This window comes from Elgaria multicarinata, chromosome 20 (genome assembly GCF_023053635.1).
Source record: "Elgaria multicarinata webbii isolate HBS135686 ecotype San Diego chromosome 20, rElgMul1.1.pri, whole genome shotgun sequence".
Classification (NCBI taxonomy): domain Eukaryota; kingdom Metazoa; phylum Chordata; class Lepidosauria; order Squamata; family Anguidae; genus Elgaria; species Elgaria multicarinata.
The window spans coordinates 2,721,533-2,736,920 of NC_086190.1; the positions used below are offsets into that span (position 1 = coordinate 2,721,533).

Here is a 15,388-nt window from a genome sequence, read left to right on the forward strand (position 1 = left end):
GCGGCCTAAGTTGGCCGTGTTACATTGACGAAAAGCAGTGTCCTCCAAAGTTAAAACTCCAGCCCTTCAGTGCTTGTTTGTTCTCCTTTAACCAAGGCGGCTCAGCAGTAAATACTACTTGGTTACTGGACATAAAACAGCCGAGGGCCCGAAATTGGCTGCAAATGGGCACTTCCAGCCAAATGTACTCTGTAATTTGATACTCCGAAGCTTCAGATAACAGCCTCTATGAAATGGGGGAGGTATATTTGGCTCCCGAAATTGAATTAAGGCAGATTCTAGTGTTAGCAAAGCTAATTTGTCAGAAAGTCTTGTTCCCAGCACTTCCTGTGGCTCCTAAAATGCTCCGCCAGCCGGAGACGTATTATTTCGTTCTATTGCCGGGTGCTTTTCTGTGCCGCCGGGGCTTCGCCTCCTAACTATACAGTGGAGTCTCAGTAATGCCCAGTTGTGGGACTTGGGGAGGAAGAGGAGAATCTTAATCAGTTGCCGCTTTGGGGAGAAAAGCATTTTGGGAAGATCCCCCTACCTCTTTCTTCCCTCCTGAGACCTTCCGGGCATGCAGGTTTCAGGCACCGCAGGTATGTCGGGGAAAACGACACTTCTCTGTAGCTCAAGGATTTTGAAGGTTAGCAGTCTCACCCCAGGAAACCAGTCTGGGAATAGGAACAAGCTGGAGCCTCATAGAACTGGTATACCACAACAGCTATTTGTGAACCGACTGAACTGTGAATCGGGGAGTCCTGGGTTCGGGTTTCACCTCAGCCATGCGCTCATTGATGGCATTCTCTTTCAGCCCCCTCCCTCCAGCTCTGCAATATGCGAATAATCATGCTGTCTGTTTTTCAGGACTGTTGTACAGTATTATTGTGGGCAGGTGTCATTTTTGTTCTGTGTTCTTTTTAATGCTTTGTCTTTATACTGAACAGCACCTTTCTTTAGGTGCTTAATAAACAGCATTAAAAAGTGTGGGGGGCTTTGAACCCTCTAAATGCTGACTCCTATTGTCTCTAGCTGCAACTGAGCTTCTATACTCTAGGAACATAATACAAGGCAACTTCTGGGTCTATCTACCCCAGTATTGTCAGTACTGGCTGCAATGGTCCTTTGGGGTTTCACGCAGGAGCCTGTCCTAGCCTCCCTTGGAGATGGCAGAGACAGAATCTGGGACCGTCTGCCTACACAGGTGCTCTTCCGTTGAACCATACCCCGTCTCCTTCAGCCTGGGCTCCTGGACTTTATCTAGCCCAGTTCCCATGGTTTGACCCTACCATCATGACCTACTTGCTCTTGCTCTCCCCTCCCCCTGGCCACCGACTTGAGCAGGGAGCGTCCAGCTCCCCACCCCCCACTCCCAGGCTGAAGGACTTGACAGACAGCTTTCCTACTAGGAACATGAGAAATCGCCCCAGAGGGGTCCGGATGGCAGGGTGCTTGCCTGTTAAAAAAGGGCACGTCTCATACTTCTAGCCTGGCATTGGGGGGTGTGTGCTGGGCCTGGGGGCAATGGGAGGGTTAGACTGCAGCCTGCGAACCACCTTTTTGGCTGTTGGTGTGTACAATGTGAAGGAAGCAAAAAAGGAAGTGAAACATTGGACCGGCCGCCAAGACAACCTGCCCCCGGAATCTCGTGCTTTTTGCAAGCAGCTGCCAGTGTGGTTTCCAGAATACCTCTGAGACAGGGATTATTCAGAAGCTGCAGAGCCCTCTCGGGAACGCACGCCGCCGCTGAAGGTCTCTCTTGCTGCTGCTGAATCCTGGCGATTCAGGAAGCTGGATCACTCACCCCCTGCCATCAGCCTCATCAGTCTCCCACTTTGCCGCTGTTTGGCCATGAGCTTTCTGTGCCGTGAGCTGAGCAACCTTCTCGCTTCCAGCAAAGTCACTCTTAGTGGCGCGGAGCGTTGGAGTCACACCTCCCCAGCTCCCATTAGCGTAATAGAGATGGATGGGTCCCAAGGGTGAAAGGTGACTCTCCGGTGCTCTGCAGAGCTTCTGGCGCAGCGCAGGCTAGGGAAGGATCAAGGGAGAGCCTTCCCCTTCCATTCCCCCCCACCCCACCCTACCCCTGTGTTGCCTTGTGATGCTATTCTGCTCAGGCTCTGTTATAGAGCCAACCAGACCTGAGATAAACTCAGAAAAATGACCCAGGATCTTCCAAAAAATCCTGGTAATTTTTCCTAGCCTGTTTGAGGGGCTCAGAAAAATCGCCCACCCATCTCTGGCGCCTCTCAACTATTCCCCACCATCCCCAGAACACACCCTCCTCTTCCCTCCCCTTAATTCCACAGCTGGAGCAGCAATGAAGGGTGCTGCTGTAGTGCTCTTTCTTAACCCTGCTCTCTTCTCCATCGTACTGGTTAATGCTATGCCATTGTGTGGGATAATCCCCCTGCAGGATCATCTACATCAGAATCCTGTTCTCACAGTGACCGTTTGTGAAGCTCCCATGGAGATGGGAGGGCAAGAACCATGGTACACAGAGTCCTTTGCCTCCTGAACCTGGAGGTTCCATACCTGCATCATGGCCCTTAGCCATTGAGAGACTGATCCTCTGCTAATTTGCCCACTTGCCTTCTTCTAAGCCAGTGGCCATCACTACATCTTGCGGCCGTGAATTCCATAAATGAATTAGGCACTGTGAACTGTACCGGAACTGTACATAGCGTTTTAAGCAGGGGTCGCGTCAAAAGATTTGTATTAGGTCATTACGTTAGCAGTAGAAGTTTTACTTTCAACCCCTTTCCTATTAATTCGTAGCATGGAATTTCCTCTTTTCATAGCTGTTGCACACTGAGTTGACATTTTATTGAGCTATCTACCATGACCCCACAATCATCCCCCATTCAGACTCTCGCAGTACATGCGCAAGGGTAGATTCTCCTGCCCACCACCACTTTGTTCTTACACGGAACTGCATTTACTATTTCGTGGGCTGTTCACTTCTTGGAGCCCTTTGTACTCTGCTTTGGTGTCCACCTAGCTAGTTACTGGCTCAGTTCAGACAACACGTTAGTCAACACAGTGTGAAAACTCCACTCAACGGTTGAGTTTCTATGGGGTATAGTTCTAACTCCATCCTTGCGTGACTGTGGGCTACCATGGAGTTAAGTAAAATCCATCTCGATGTTTGATTGACAGTTCCTCCACCTTCTCTCCTCCCCCAGTCCTCCCAATGCTATCCCATCAGCCATTGCTGCAAAAAATAAATAAATCCCAGCGGCTCTCCTAGAGTGGCACTCACTTCTTTTGTCGCTCTTGCCAGGGAACTCTGTAGCCGGTGGGAAAAGTCAACTCAACGCAACAGAAAACTCCATGGAGCCCTCTACACAACACATAACACAATGGTTGTGCAGGGACTCTCCTCTGCACAGTGTGGATATTCTGCATGGAGAGTTTTCCAAAAAAAACTCCACCGTTGCATGGAGTTTTCCTGCCAGACAACCCGTTTCTCAATGGTGGTGTAAAAGCTCCACCGTGGAGTTCTAAAACCACAGTTGAGAAATGTGCTGTCTGAACTGAGCTACTGTGTTGTCAAAAGCAAAACTGGCAATCTCACTGCTAAACCCTAACTAGTTCTTCATAAACACACACACATAACACATGCCTTATCTTTTTCGTCACGTTTTCCAACTGCACATTAGCAGATTTCCAACTGCACATTTTTCCCCCAACTGCACATTTTGTGTCCAACTGCACACTAAAAAACACACCCTGCAGTGCCACCACCACAAAAATTCTGGCTACCAGCCTGCATGTCTTTTCCTTGCCTCTCCCGCTGCCCTGCTCTTGTTCGGCCGGTGCCTTTGAAAGGAACCCAAATGTTGGCATTATGGGGTCCGGGGGGATCTTCCACACGTCGTACTGAAAGCGCTTCCATCCGCCCCCAGTGCACCCCGAAAACGATCGTGTAGCTTGCCTGTAAAAGAGACGAGGAAGAGGCGTCGTTGCCGGCGCCGCCACTCACCTCCCTCCTCGCCCGCTGGGACCGTCCCTGGGTGCACTGGGGGCGGATGGAAGCGCTTTGAGTACGGCGTGTGGATGGAAGAGCCCCAGGGCTTTTAGGTTTTGGCCAGAGGGCCCAAAACAGTTACAGAGGGCCCAGAACTTCGTTGCTGGTTTTCCTTCCGGGCTTGAATTTGTTCAAGTGCAACTTTCTCCCAACTGGCCGGGAAAAGGATAAAGCACTGTGCCAAAGGGAGAACAGCTGTTCCTGTTCCTTCCTGATGTGTTTTCTTTGAATGATTGAATGGTACAATTTGTCGCCTAAAGCACTTTTTTGTAGTAGGACTCAAACAGCATCAGTGGTTTTAATGTTTGTTTATTAATTGTTTGTGTCAGGGTTTTTGTGTGTGTGTGTGTGTGGTTTTTGAAAGTAAGAAGTTTTTCTTTTCTTTTTCTAAGTGCAATATTTTATGCATCTCATTGCTTTTGAGATCCAATATAAAGGCTGGTATTTTGTTGTTGTTGTTGTCGTTGTTGTTTATCACAGAGGCTGTTAGGAGAGTTTTTGGGCTGGCGCTGTATCTGCCTGGAAAGAAAGGAGCATGTCGTGTGCCTTAGCTAGTAGTGGTAGAACTGGTTGTTACATGTGCTAGGCTTTTTTTTAAACACCCTCTTAAAATGCTTGCAAAAGACTCTTCAGATAGACTCAGATTGGCACGTAACATTAAACCATAATTTAGTACAACATGCATACATGCTACCTCCTCCCCTGTCCTCCTTTTGCTATGACCAGAAAGAGGAATAAACCAGAATTCAGTTTTGTTTCAGCAGATTCCTGGCTTGTCATTACATGGGAACCAAGAATTTTGATTTAACACAAACTCTGCTCTAGTTTGTTAAAGACACCAGAAAAACAATCCGGGGTTTGTTGTTGGCTTGTTTAGCAATTGATTAGAGTTCATTTAAACCACAATTCCTGGTTCACATGTAATGATAAGCCAGAAATCTGCTGAAGCAAAACAGAATTCTGGTTTATTCCTCCTCGTGCAGGAGGAGTACTGAGGGGTGAGAAAACCTAAGAATTCATGCAGGCTCATTTCTGCTTGCCACATAGCGCTAAACCATAATTTCTCGTTATGTGCAAATGCTCTTGCAGTCTAAAACAAACCCAACAACAGTAAGACGTATTTATTTATGACTCTGATTTAATATAAAAAGCCCCCAGAATATATAAAGGTTATTATTTATGAGCTTATGTGCAGATTTGACAACCTTGATGTGGGCTGAATAGATGTTGTGAGTGGCTCACCCACTAGAGAAAGGAATTAGTGCAGTTAGTTCATCATTCTTTTGCCTATTAATTACTAGCTAGAACTGGGTCACGGTCACACACATAGTCACACACACCACTTTGATTTGATCATTCACCATTTTCAGTAGACCATGGTTCACATTTTACTGTTTATTGTAATAGGAAAAGAAAAGAAAAAAAACAGGAAGCCACCAATTTCAGGGGGGAAAGGGGACAAATCCTCCAGGTGCTCAGAAATATTTTTGAGCCCAATGCATGTTGAATATCGGCCCTTCTTCAGGAACACTCCTTGGTGGAAGCACTGCAAATCTTTGGTCTCCAACTCTGCTGCAAAGGATGTGTGAACTGTTGGGCTACATAAATATACTCCTGTGTGCCACACTTCCTTTTTCCCGTATCCTTCTCACTTGGTAATAACATTTCCCCCACCCTGTGCTGTCTGTAACCCAACTGAGGTTAACAGTGTATTTATTTACTGCAGTTACATCCCAACCTTTCCTTGAGGCAGTCTCCTAAGCAGGCATGTGCTGAGCTTCAGGAAGGTTGCTGCAGAGGAACACTGGGGAGCTGCCTTATACTGAGTCAGACCTGGGTCCATCTAGCCCAGTATTGTTGACACTGACTGGTGTCGCTCCAGGGTCTAAACCAGGAGTCTTTCCTAGCTTACCTGGATATGCCGGGGATTCAACTGGGGCCTCCTGGATGCAAAGCAGATGCCCCTACCATTGAGGGAGGTCATGGGCTCTCCCACACTAGAGGCCTTCAAGAGGCAGCTGGACAGCCATCTGTCAGGGATGCTTTAAGATGGATTCCTGCACTGAGCAGGTTGGACTTGATGGCCTTATAGGCCCCTTCCAACTCTACGATTCTGTGATCCCCATCAGCACTCTTCAAGGATTTGAAAGGTTGTCACAGAGAGGAGGGCCAGGATCTCTTCTCGATCATCCCAGAGTGCAGGACACAGAATAATGGGCTCAAGTTACCAGAAGCCAGATTCCAGCTGGACAGTAGGAAAAACTTCCTGACAGTTAGAGCAGTACGACAATGGAACCTATGACCTAGGGAGGTGGTGGGCTCTCCCACACTAGAGGCCTTCAAGAGACAGCTGAACAGCCACCTGTCAGGGATGCTTTAGGGTGGTTTCCTGCAATGAGCAGGGGGGTGGACTCAATGGCCTTATAGGCCCCTTCCAACTCTACTATTCTATGATTTTATGTCATGGCCTCTCCCCAATGAGTGGCCTTTACACTGCGCTCAGACTTTTGTCACTGACAACGTGGACTTTGGCCTGCAAAAAGCTGATGTCGCTATAGGTTTGTTCATCTTTAAGGTGTTGCAAGACCCTTCGTTGTTTTTAGATAGGATAAGCTCTTTCTCCAGGAGCCCCTGCCAAAGGAAGCAAGGCAGGTGGCTTCCAGGAAGAGGGCCTTTTCTGCTGTGGCACCTTGGTTGTGGAATGAGCTCCCTAGAGAGGTTTGTCTGGTGCCTACGTTGAGCTCTTCCTGCCGCCAGATGAAGACCTGTTTGTTTTCATCAGGAATTTTAGCACTTCAGTATTTTAGTCTCTTAGCTCTGCCGTTTAAAATTTGTTACTGCATTTTAAATCTCTGCATTGCTGCTAGGTTTTATTCTGGTTGTACATACTGTACTTTTTTCTTTTATATTATGTATTGTTTATATACTGTACTTGCGGTTTTAATTTTTGTGAACTGTCCAGAGAGCTTTAGCTATTGGGCAGTATAGAAATGAAATCAGTAAATATTTGAGGTCTATGATGACCCCTCTCCTGTAAACACACACATGGTCCATACTGAATTTGTTTTCTTCAAATTATTTTCGGGGGGCGGGGAAGCATATCTCATGTGTGATAGATATCTAAATACAAAAATACTTGCTTCCAATGACACTGTTTACAATATATTTATTTCAGTAGTTAATAAGCACATGTAGAACAGATATTGAATCACAAAAAAAGTGTCTTTCCAGTAACTATTTTTACAAGACGTGTTCCAATAACTGAGGAACACATTTCATTTTTCTCCTAAGACTTGTGGAATATAACCTCTATTATGTTAGTTTATTAGTTCAGTCATTTTCAACAATTCCAAGAATTTTCCTCAGCCAGCAGGAGTCAGAGGGCTCACATCCATTTTCCAATACTGATCCCAAATATTTTTGTTGATGGATACGCACCTTCTGAATTGCTGTCAATGCATCACCTATTACCTTCAATAACACTGTCAGTAGATAATGAGTTATAGACCAGTTAAAATCAGCCAAATTACTTCCAATACAATCTCCCAGTATGATTGTTTCATTCTCTCATTTCCACCATAAATGACAAAAATAAGTTCTGACAGCCTGAAAGTCCAACATTTGAAAATATTTGTATGATAAATATGAATGCCAGCTGTGCAATCTTTTATATTGAGGTTTTCTCAATATTAAATAATGTAACATCCGATAGTATGTATTAAAAATATATATATGCCCAGAGACCCACACTTCTTCAGGAATCTCTGACCCTGGTTCCCAAGGGTGCTTCTAGACAGAGGCCTCTTATCAATATTAATCTAAATGTACCCTGCAGCTATTCTATCTTTTGTTCCTTAACAGATTGCTTTCAGGTAAGAAAAAAGGATGAAGGAAGCTGTGGGAAACACTGGAGGGCTACGAATAGAATTCGCCATCTGGACCCCCTGTAAAATTCCTTGAATGAACCTGTGCAATCCCACAATAAAACCTTTGTCTGGAAGTAATTCAGGACGTATTTTATATACTAATTGTGGACCCATTCTCTGAATGCCAGTCCTTGCATACCATTAGAGATATCAGCAGGTTCAGGGAAACCCCAAGCTTTGCAGATGTAGAGCAATTGTTTACAGGGATGGGGGTCACCGTAGTGGTGGGTGGAAACCCCCAGAACAGCGTAGTGGGAACTCAGCATGCTCAGTGCCCACACAATGCTGACTCTTTGTGGGGTAAGAGTGGAAAACCAGACGCAGGAGGGCACATGGAATGGCACATCCTGGCAAAGGGCATAGCTGGCTGGCTGGCTGGAACCCTGATCAGGAGCACTCCATGCTGCAACATTTTGCTGCAGTTCCCACTTCTATTTTTCTGATGGAGGCTGTGGTGCCATCTTATTATCACAGATCTTCAAAATCAAGCCCATGACCCTTGTTCTCATCTTCATTAACTTTTTACAAGTTCTCATGTCCTTAATTTGTCTTAGTAGATGCTCTCCCAAATTGGGGGCATTTTGTTGCTTGGGTAGCCAATGACAGCCTACTTCTTCCAGCAGGCTTTCAGGACCCTTTTCAATTTATGAGATGCCCCCATGTGAATTATAATGGGTTGAGCCAGCTGCTTGATTTTTAGTGGCTATGAAGATGTTGATATTTATGGTTGGGTTTTAGTTCAGGCCAATGTTCTTTGCTGAGTTGAATTATGGTGTGTTTGTTTAACTGCTTTGAGAATTTTTGTTTTTAAATGGAGAAGTGGGATGAAATCAAATAAAATATCTCAAGTGGAAATATGGGATGGGGGTAGACAGTGGCCATTTTGCATTTTTTTCTTCCTTTTTATTTGATCCAAAGTAACAGAGGAGATTTCCACAATCACATTTATGCATAAAACGGCTCAGAGTGGTGGGAATTGCCCAAGGTTATTCTTTGGTTTGGGGGAAATTATCCTTGTAAGGTAAACTATGATGCCCGCACATGCACATGCCTGCACCTGGGAGGTTCAAGGTTACATTCCCTAGATTTAGTGTTGACCCAACAGCGATCTTTCTTATTCCTGCACTTGAGGCAAGTGATGCTGAAACTGCTCCTCTCCTTCATTAGAACGGATGGCAGAGATGGAGCTTGTCCATCGTTACTGCAACATGTGATTCTTTTTGCAGGGGATTTCTTGCAGAAGCCGCGGCTCATGAAGACGGCAACGTGGTACTTGGAGAAGGTCTCCATTCACCTGTACCCTTCGTTAGAGAAATTTGAGGAGGAGCTCTTGGACTTACTCATGAGTGACCAGGTACTTTCCCATATGCTGAAAAGGTACCAAATGCAACAAATTAAGGAAGGAGAACTCCGGGTGCTCGGAACTGTGTTTCATTGAGTCCAACATGTTTCAAACAGTTTTTTCTTCTTCTTAGGCAGAACCAACCAGGGCTGTGGAGTCGGCACATAAAACCTCCGACTCCTTTATTCATGGCACCTCCGACTCCTTTAATTATATATCGATATAGGAAATAAATTTCCTATATATTTCCTACATCGACTGCAAGCACACAACTTTTTAGAACCCTAACCTGTTAAAGCCCAGGTTTAAAGGCTATAGCTAAGACATTCTGGTTTTTTAAATTTTATTTATTAAAGAAGCTCAAAAGTGAAAACAATGAGGTTATATTTTTATTTATATCGCAACTCCATATACAATAGCCTACAACGTTATATTGCTTTACGCTTCTTGTATAGCTCATTTTTCTAAAACCCAAATAAAGATCTCCTTTACTGTGTTACGTCATATGCTCTCATTAGACCCGTGTACAAGTTGCACACGTTCTAATGAGACTCTCTCTCACACACACACGCTTGTAAGGAATCTTTAGACATTGGTCATAGAGCGTCTATGGCTAAGTAAGGTGATTCTTATCTAAATGAATTGCTTGACCTAGCCTTGTGATTGCTGTCAGCCCCGTTCCTGTGTTTTTTTCCTCATCTCTGTTGGAGATGGAGGGGTGAAGACACCTTGACTGTGGGCTGCCTCAAAATGGAGTCTGTACTGCTCACTCACATGAGAGCTACTTCGAAACAACTGTATTTTATTCAGTTAAAAGTGAAAGTTTGTTTTTGTGCTTCCTTTCCTTCCTTCCCCCACTCTCCCTCCCTTATACACCCCAAAAAACTATTTCTTCCCCCACAAACAACCCAGCGGGGCCCAGCGCTTACCGCAACCAGCCAAGATGACCAAACTCCTTCTTCTTATTATTATTATATTTATTTGTATCCCGCCTTTTGCCCAATGCTGGGCCTCTTGTGCTTGGAACTCACATGCTTGGAGCACCTGAGTCATGGTGACTCGTCTGAGCCTGCCTGTGAAGGAGCAGCGGCACTCTGGAAAAGGCGGCACATTGATTTGTCTTTTTCTCTGCTGCTGCCGATCCGCTGAGGGGGTCTGAATTTCTCTAGCCAGCTGGACTGCAAATCCAGGATTTTTGTCTAACCTGCCAGAATATTTTGGAATTGGCTGGAATCCAGGACAATCTTGGTTTTCAGGGACATATTGCAACTCTAAATACAATTTAAATTTATTAGGAGTCGGAGTCGGTACATTTTTACCGACTCTGACTCCAGTAACCCAAGAATTGCTTCCGACTCCGACTCCACGACTCCTCCGACTCCACAGCCCTGGAACCAATTACAGACCTTGGCCTCCAAATGCAAAACAGCTCTTTCCCAGACCCGTCAGGAGTGTGTGTAGTCCCAGTCGTGGTCCGAGAGAGTTTGCTGCCTGTAGCTGAGCCTAAATAGCAATCTCTCCCTTCCTAGGGCCAACACTGATGAAATGCCAAGAAAGAGGAAATGCATCACTGGAAGGAAAAAAAATGACACCAATTTGCATAGTATTTTCATATGCAAATATATCCGTACAGGTGCAAATTTAGAAATAACAACAACTGAAAGTTTAATAGGAATACAAAACATCTCACCATAGTGGAAAAGACTAACTAGGTGACCTGTGTGACTGCTCAGTCTACTGTCCCGAGGCTTAACTGTTGCTAACTGTTCAAGGCTCCTGCAGGTTCTTTGTCGTTGGGGTTCTTTGACTTTAAACCAGACTTGGATGGGATGCCTCTTCTATAGGGGACACCTTCAAATGGAAGACTCTCCTCTGCTAAATCACCCAAACGGAGGGCTGTCTCCTGTAAAATAGGCCACCCTACCAACACTTTAAAAAGTCTTGCAGTGATATTCAGACGCCGATTCCTGCTTTCGTCTATCCCAGTCTCTTGGTGCCCCCTGCTGCAGGTGAGGCTGGCCCTGCATAGTCCAAGCTAATAATAATAATAATAATAATAATAATAATAATAATAATAATAATAATAATAAGAAGCTGAGGCCAGGTAGTCCAATTTCTAGAAAAAACTAGATTGTGTGACCTGTCTCAGTTTTGCAACTTGAACAGATTCCCATAATTTCATCTGTTTTGCATCGTTTATTCTGCGGCTGTTACTATTTTGCATTATTTATCCTGGATGTGCTCATTTTGTGTGTGTGGGCAGGAGCCATGCATGTCCCGGAAGCACCATGTACATTGATGGTGCTATATAAATAAATAAATAAATAATAATAATAATAATAATAATAATAATAATAAGCCCCACCTCAACCGCGTAAGATCTTATTACTCCGCTTCTGAAATCTCTTCATTGGCTTCCAATTCACTTCAGAATCCAATATAAACTTCTCCTGTTAACCTTCAAAGCTTTTCACGGTCTAGCTCCTTCCTATCTCTCCTCTCTCATCTCACACTATTGCCCCGCTCGTGCTCTTCGCTCCTCTGATGCCATGTTTCTCGCCTGCCCAAGGGCCTGTACTTCCCTTGCTCGGCTTCGTCCATTTTCGTCTGCTGCCCCTTACGCCTGGAACGCTCTTCCAGAACATTTGAGAACTACAAGTTCAACCACAGCTTTTAAAGCTCAACTAAAAACTTTTCTTTTTCCTAAAGCTTTTAAAACTTGATGTTGTGCAGACTTCTACTGTTACTTTCTACTGTTAGTTTTTCCCTACCCTGTGCCTGCTTACCCTTCCCTGTACCTGTTGGCATTCTCTTCCCCTCCTTATTGTTTTACTATGATTTTATTAGATTGTAAGCCTATGCGGCAGAGTCTTGCTATTTACTGTTTTACTCTGTACAGCACCATGTACATTGATGGTGCTATATAAATAAATAAATAATAATAATAATAATAATTATTCAGCTCCCATTCTGGCTTCTTGGTTTTCAGCAATGGCTGCTGAATTTTCCAGATGTCTTCTGGAAAAGCTATTTAGTCCATAAGGACTACAAAGACCCCTAAAACGAAACAGTTTTTCAGGAAGTAAATAGCTGGAGTTCCCTCATCCTCCAATAGCAGACAGTGAAAAACGATGGATAATTTCCAGGAGGAATGGAACGCCCGTTATCTGGACAATAACAATGTGTTTGCTTGTTTGCTTGCATATGAATTGCTTTGGAGGTTGTATTTTTTCTCTCTCCCAGGGAGTCATTTTATTGCCTTAGTTTTCCTTCTGGTTAAGAGACAGATCTTTTCAGCTTTCTTGTTGCTGTTTTTTTCTTCTTTTTCTGGAATGAGCGACCGCTAATGAGCTACATTGTGAGCAGGCTTCTTTTGACTAATGGGCACACAGAGCGACTTCTGAGTTTTAATGTTTGTGTTCAAGCTCCTGTAATTTAGGAAGCAATAATGACCCCAAGGATGAGCTGTGTTGATTTGTCAGATGCACGGTGGATTTTCAGAGAGAGGTGGGGGTGGGGGTGGAAGATGAAACACTTTAATATCCAGCAATCACTCTGGGGCAGCTTTCATTTTTATTAGTTTATGACATATAAACTAATAAAATGAGGGTTTGAAAGGCAACCGCATTTAATAAGTGGCTGTGGCCATAATATTGGGCTGTTTCCAGTGGGCTTGAAGAGAGAGAAAGGAGAGAATTGAATTTTCAGCGGGGAGGCCTCGGGTTCAAGACTCACCACTATGGTCTGGTGAAATTTAATGGCTGTCACGATCAGGCCTGTTCTCCTTAGTGTGGGGAAGGGGTCTCAGGAAGTCAATCAGACTCAAGAAGAAGGAGGAAGAGGAGGAGGAGGACGATGACTAGAAATTTGCCAGCCAAGAAAGGAAGCGAGAGAGGAGATCCTCCAAGACTCAAGGAGGAATCTTCCCAAGAACTTATTGGAGAGCATGCCAACCACTCAGAGCCCATCCTCCCCTGATCCCTGGGAATTCAGCCACTGTTGGAGGGGGAGGGGACTTTGGAGTTGACAGATCCCAGAGTCAGCTGCAGGGTCAAACAGGCAGAGCTGTGAGCAGGTGAGGGGAGGTCTATCAGGCTAGCTGCTCGACCAAGACATCTTGAGAAAGACTCTCCCTGAGCTAAAGTGGCTCTTGGACTGCACGGGGGAAACTCTCCCTTTTAGTTGAAAGGCAACTGCCTAGCTTAGGTAGCCTAATTAAGCTTAGAGGAAAGCTCTTAGGATTCTCACCCCCTTCAGGTGTGAAGAGATATTTATTTGCTGAACAAAGCTTTGTGGATTACACAGCGGACCTCTTTATTGTCTCGCATCTCAGCGGGAGGGCTGAGCTGAGAAGTCCAGGGCACACTGTCCTCTTAGCCATGAATCTGTAAGGCAGCCTTTCGCAGAGTCATAGAACAGGGAAAGAGGAACATCTGGCCCTCCAGATGTTGGTGGACTTCAACTCCCACACATTTCCCATCCCTTGTCATAGAATCCATATGGTTGGAGGGGCCCTGAGTGGCCATCTCCTTCAACCCTTTGCTTGATGCAGGAAATCCAGAACAAGGGTGTCCCCAACAGATGTTTGTCCACAGGCATGTTGGTACCCGCAGACAACTTGTTGGAGACCCCAACCTTAGGCAAAGCGGCATCTTCCAGCCTCAGTTCCCCCAAATAGGGATGATAACATGAGCCTACCTTGCAAAGGTTCATGAGATCATGGGCAAGTTTGATGCTTCATGGACGAGCCAGATGCTCGCATGCTCTCTCCTTCCCTCACATGTTACCAATTCAGTCGGTTACTTTCTTTTTAGGGTAAACCATGGGGATGACATCGTTTTCCCATCCTGGGTAGGAGGGCAAATGCAAACCATTGTTTACTGGTTCAGATACAACAGCAAACAACGGCTTGCATTGCAGAGGAATTGTCTCACCGAGTCGAGGAGGAAAAGAGAACTTTTGAACACAAGGCCCATTCACCGAGTCAGAGGAAGGAGCAATATATCACATCCATTCCCCAGTGAGGATGCAGCTGCTGTTACAGAAGATGTGATATTAGATTCATACAATGCAGAGCTGGAGGGGGCCTTGTAGGCCACATGTAGACATATCCGTATGCTGTTTCTCTGTGTACTGATTTTCTGCTCCTCTGTATTCTAACCTGTATTTTAATTCACATCCTAATATGTTATTAGTTGGTTCTCCTATGGTGCCCTGTGGCCTGCTTCCGCTGCCTGTCACCTTCTGCATTTCTCAATCCAACTGGAAACAAAAGTATTTCAGAATTCAGTCGTCATCATCAATAAAAAAATAATACATCTGTTAGTTTTGAACTGCTTTTCTGGGTGGAGGGCCGAGTGCTAAGCGGACGGCGCTCTTGGGGTTATCCCTTGCCATTTGCAATGTGCCTTAGCCAACTGTTTTCCCCCCTAGGGCAACTCAGCACTGGACGGGAACACCCTCGCCGTGCAAGAGAGACGGCTGCATGTCGGCGTGCACAACGGCCTTGGCTTCGTGCAGCCCCCGCAGGTGGTGGTGGTGGTGCCAGAGGCTGAGGTGGTGCGGGGGCGTTCCAGCAGCTTGCACAGGAAACAAGGGGCCACGATCAAACCCAGGTAAGGAAAAAGGTACCCGAGCGCCTTGGAAAGGAATGCCTTGTACAGGGAGGCTACAGGGAGGGATTGAGTTGGGCTCTCTTCCACTAGAGAGGGAGTGGGCTGTGTGAAAAGAGCCAGTGTGGTGTAGTGGCTCAGGTGTTGGACTGGGAGTCGGGAGATCCGGGTTCTAGTCCCCACTCAGCCATGGAAACCCACCGGGTGACTTTGGGCCATTATTTTATTATGTGTTGGTTATTTTATTATGTCCTCATGGTTTTATTTTTTGTGAACCGCCCAGAGAGCTTCAGCTATTGGGTGGCATAAAAATGAAATAAAGAAAGAAAGAAAGAAAGAAAGAAAGAAAGACTCTCAGCCCAACCTACCTCACAGGATTGTTGTTGTGAGGATAAAGTGGAGAGGAGAAGGAGGATTTTGTATGCCGCTTTGTGTTCCTTGGAGGAAAAAAGGTGGGATATAAATGCAATAAATAAATAAATAAATAAATAAATAA

At 45.3% G+C, this 15,388-nt stretch overlaps 1 protein-coding gene across 1 annotated transcript in view; it reads left to right on the plus strand.

Annotated features, from left to right (window-relative positions):
• The window catches only part of NPHP4 (nephrocystin 4), a 128,238-nt gene that overhangs the window by 26,237 nt on the left and 86,613 nt on the right, over positions 1-15,388 (plus strand). The window contains exons 7-8 of the mRNA XM_063145353.1: positions 9,165-9,292; positions 14,714-14,895. Of these exons, the coding sequence (XP_063001423.1) occupies positions 9,165-9,292; positions 14,714-14,895 (310 nt within the window). The remainder of the gene's footprint in view (positions 1-9,164; positions 9,293-14,713; positions 14,896-15,388) is intronic.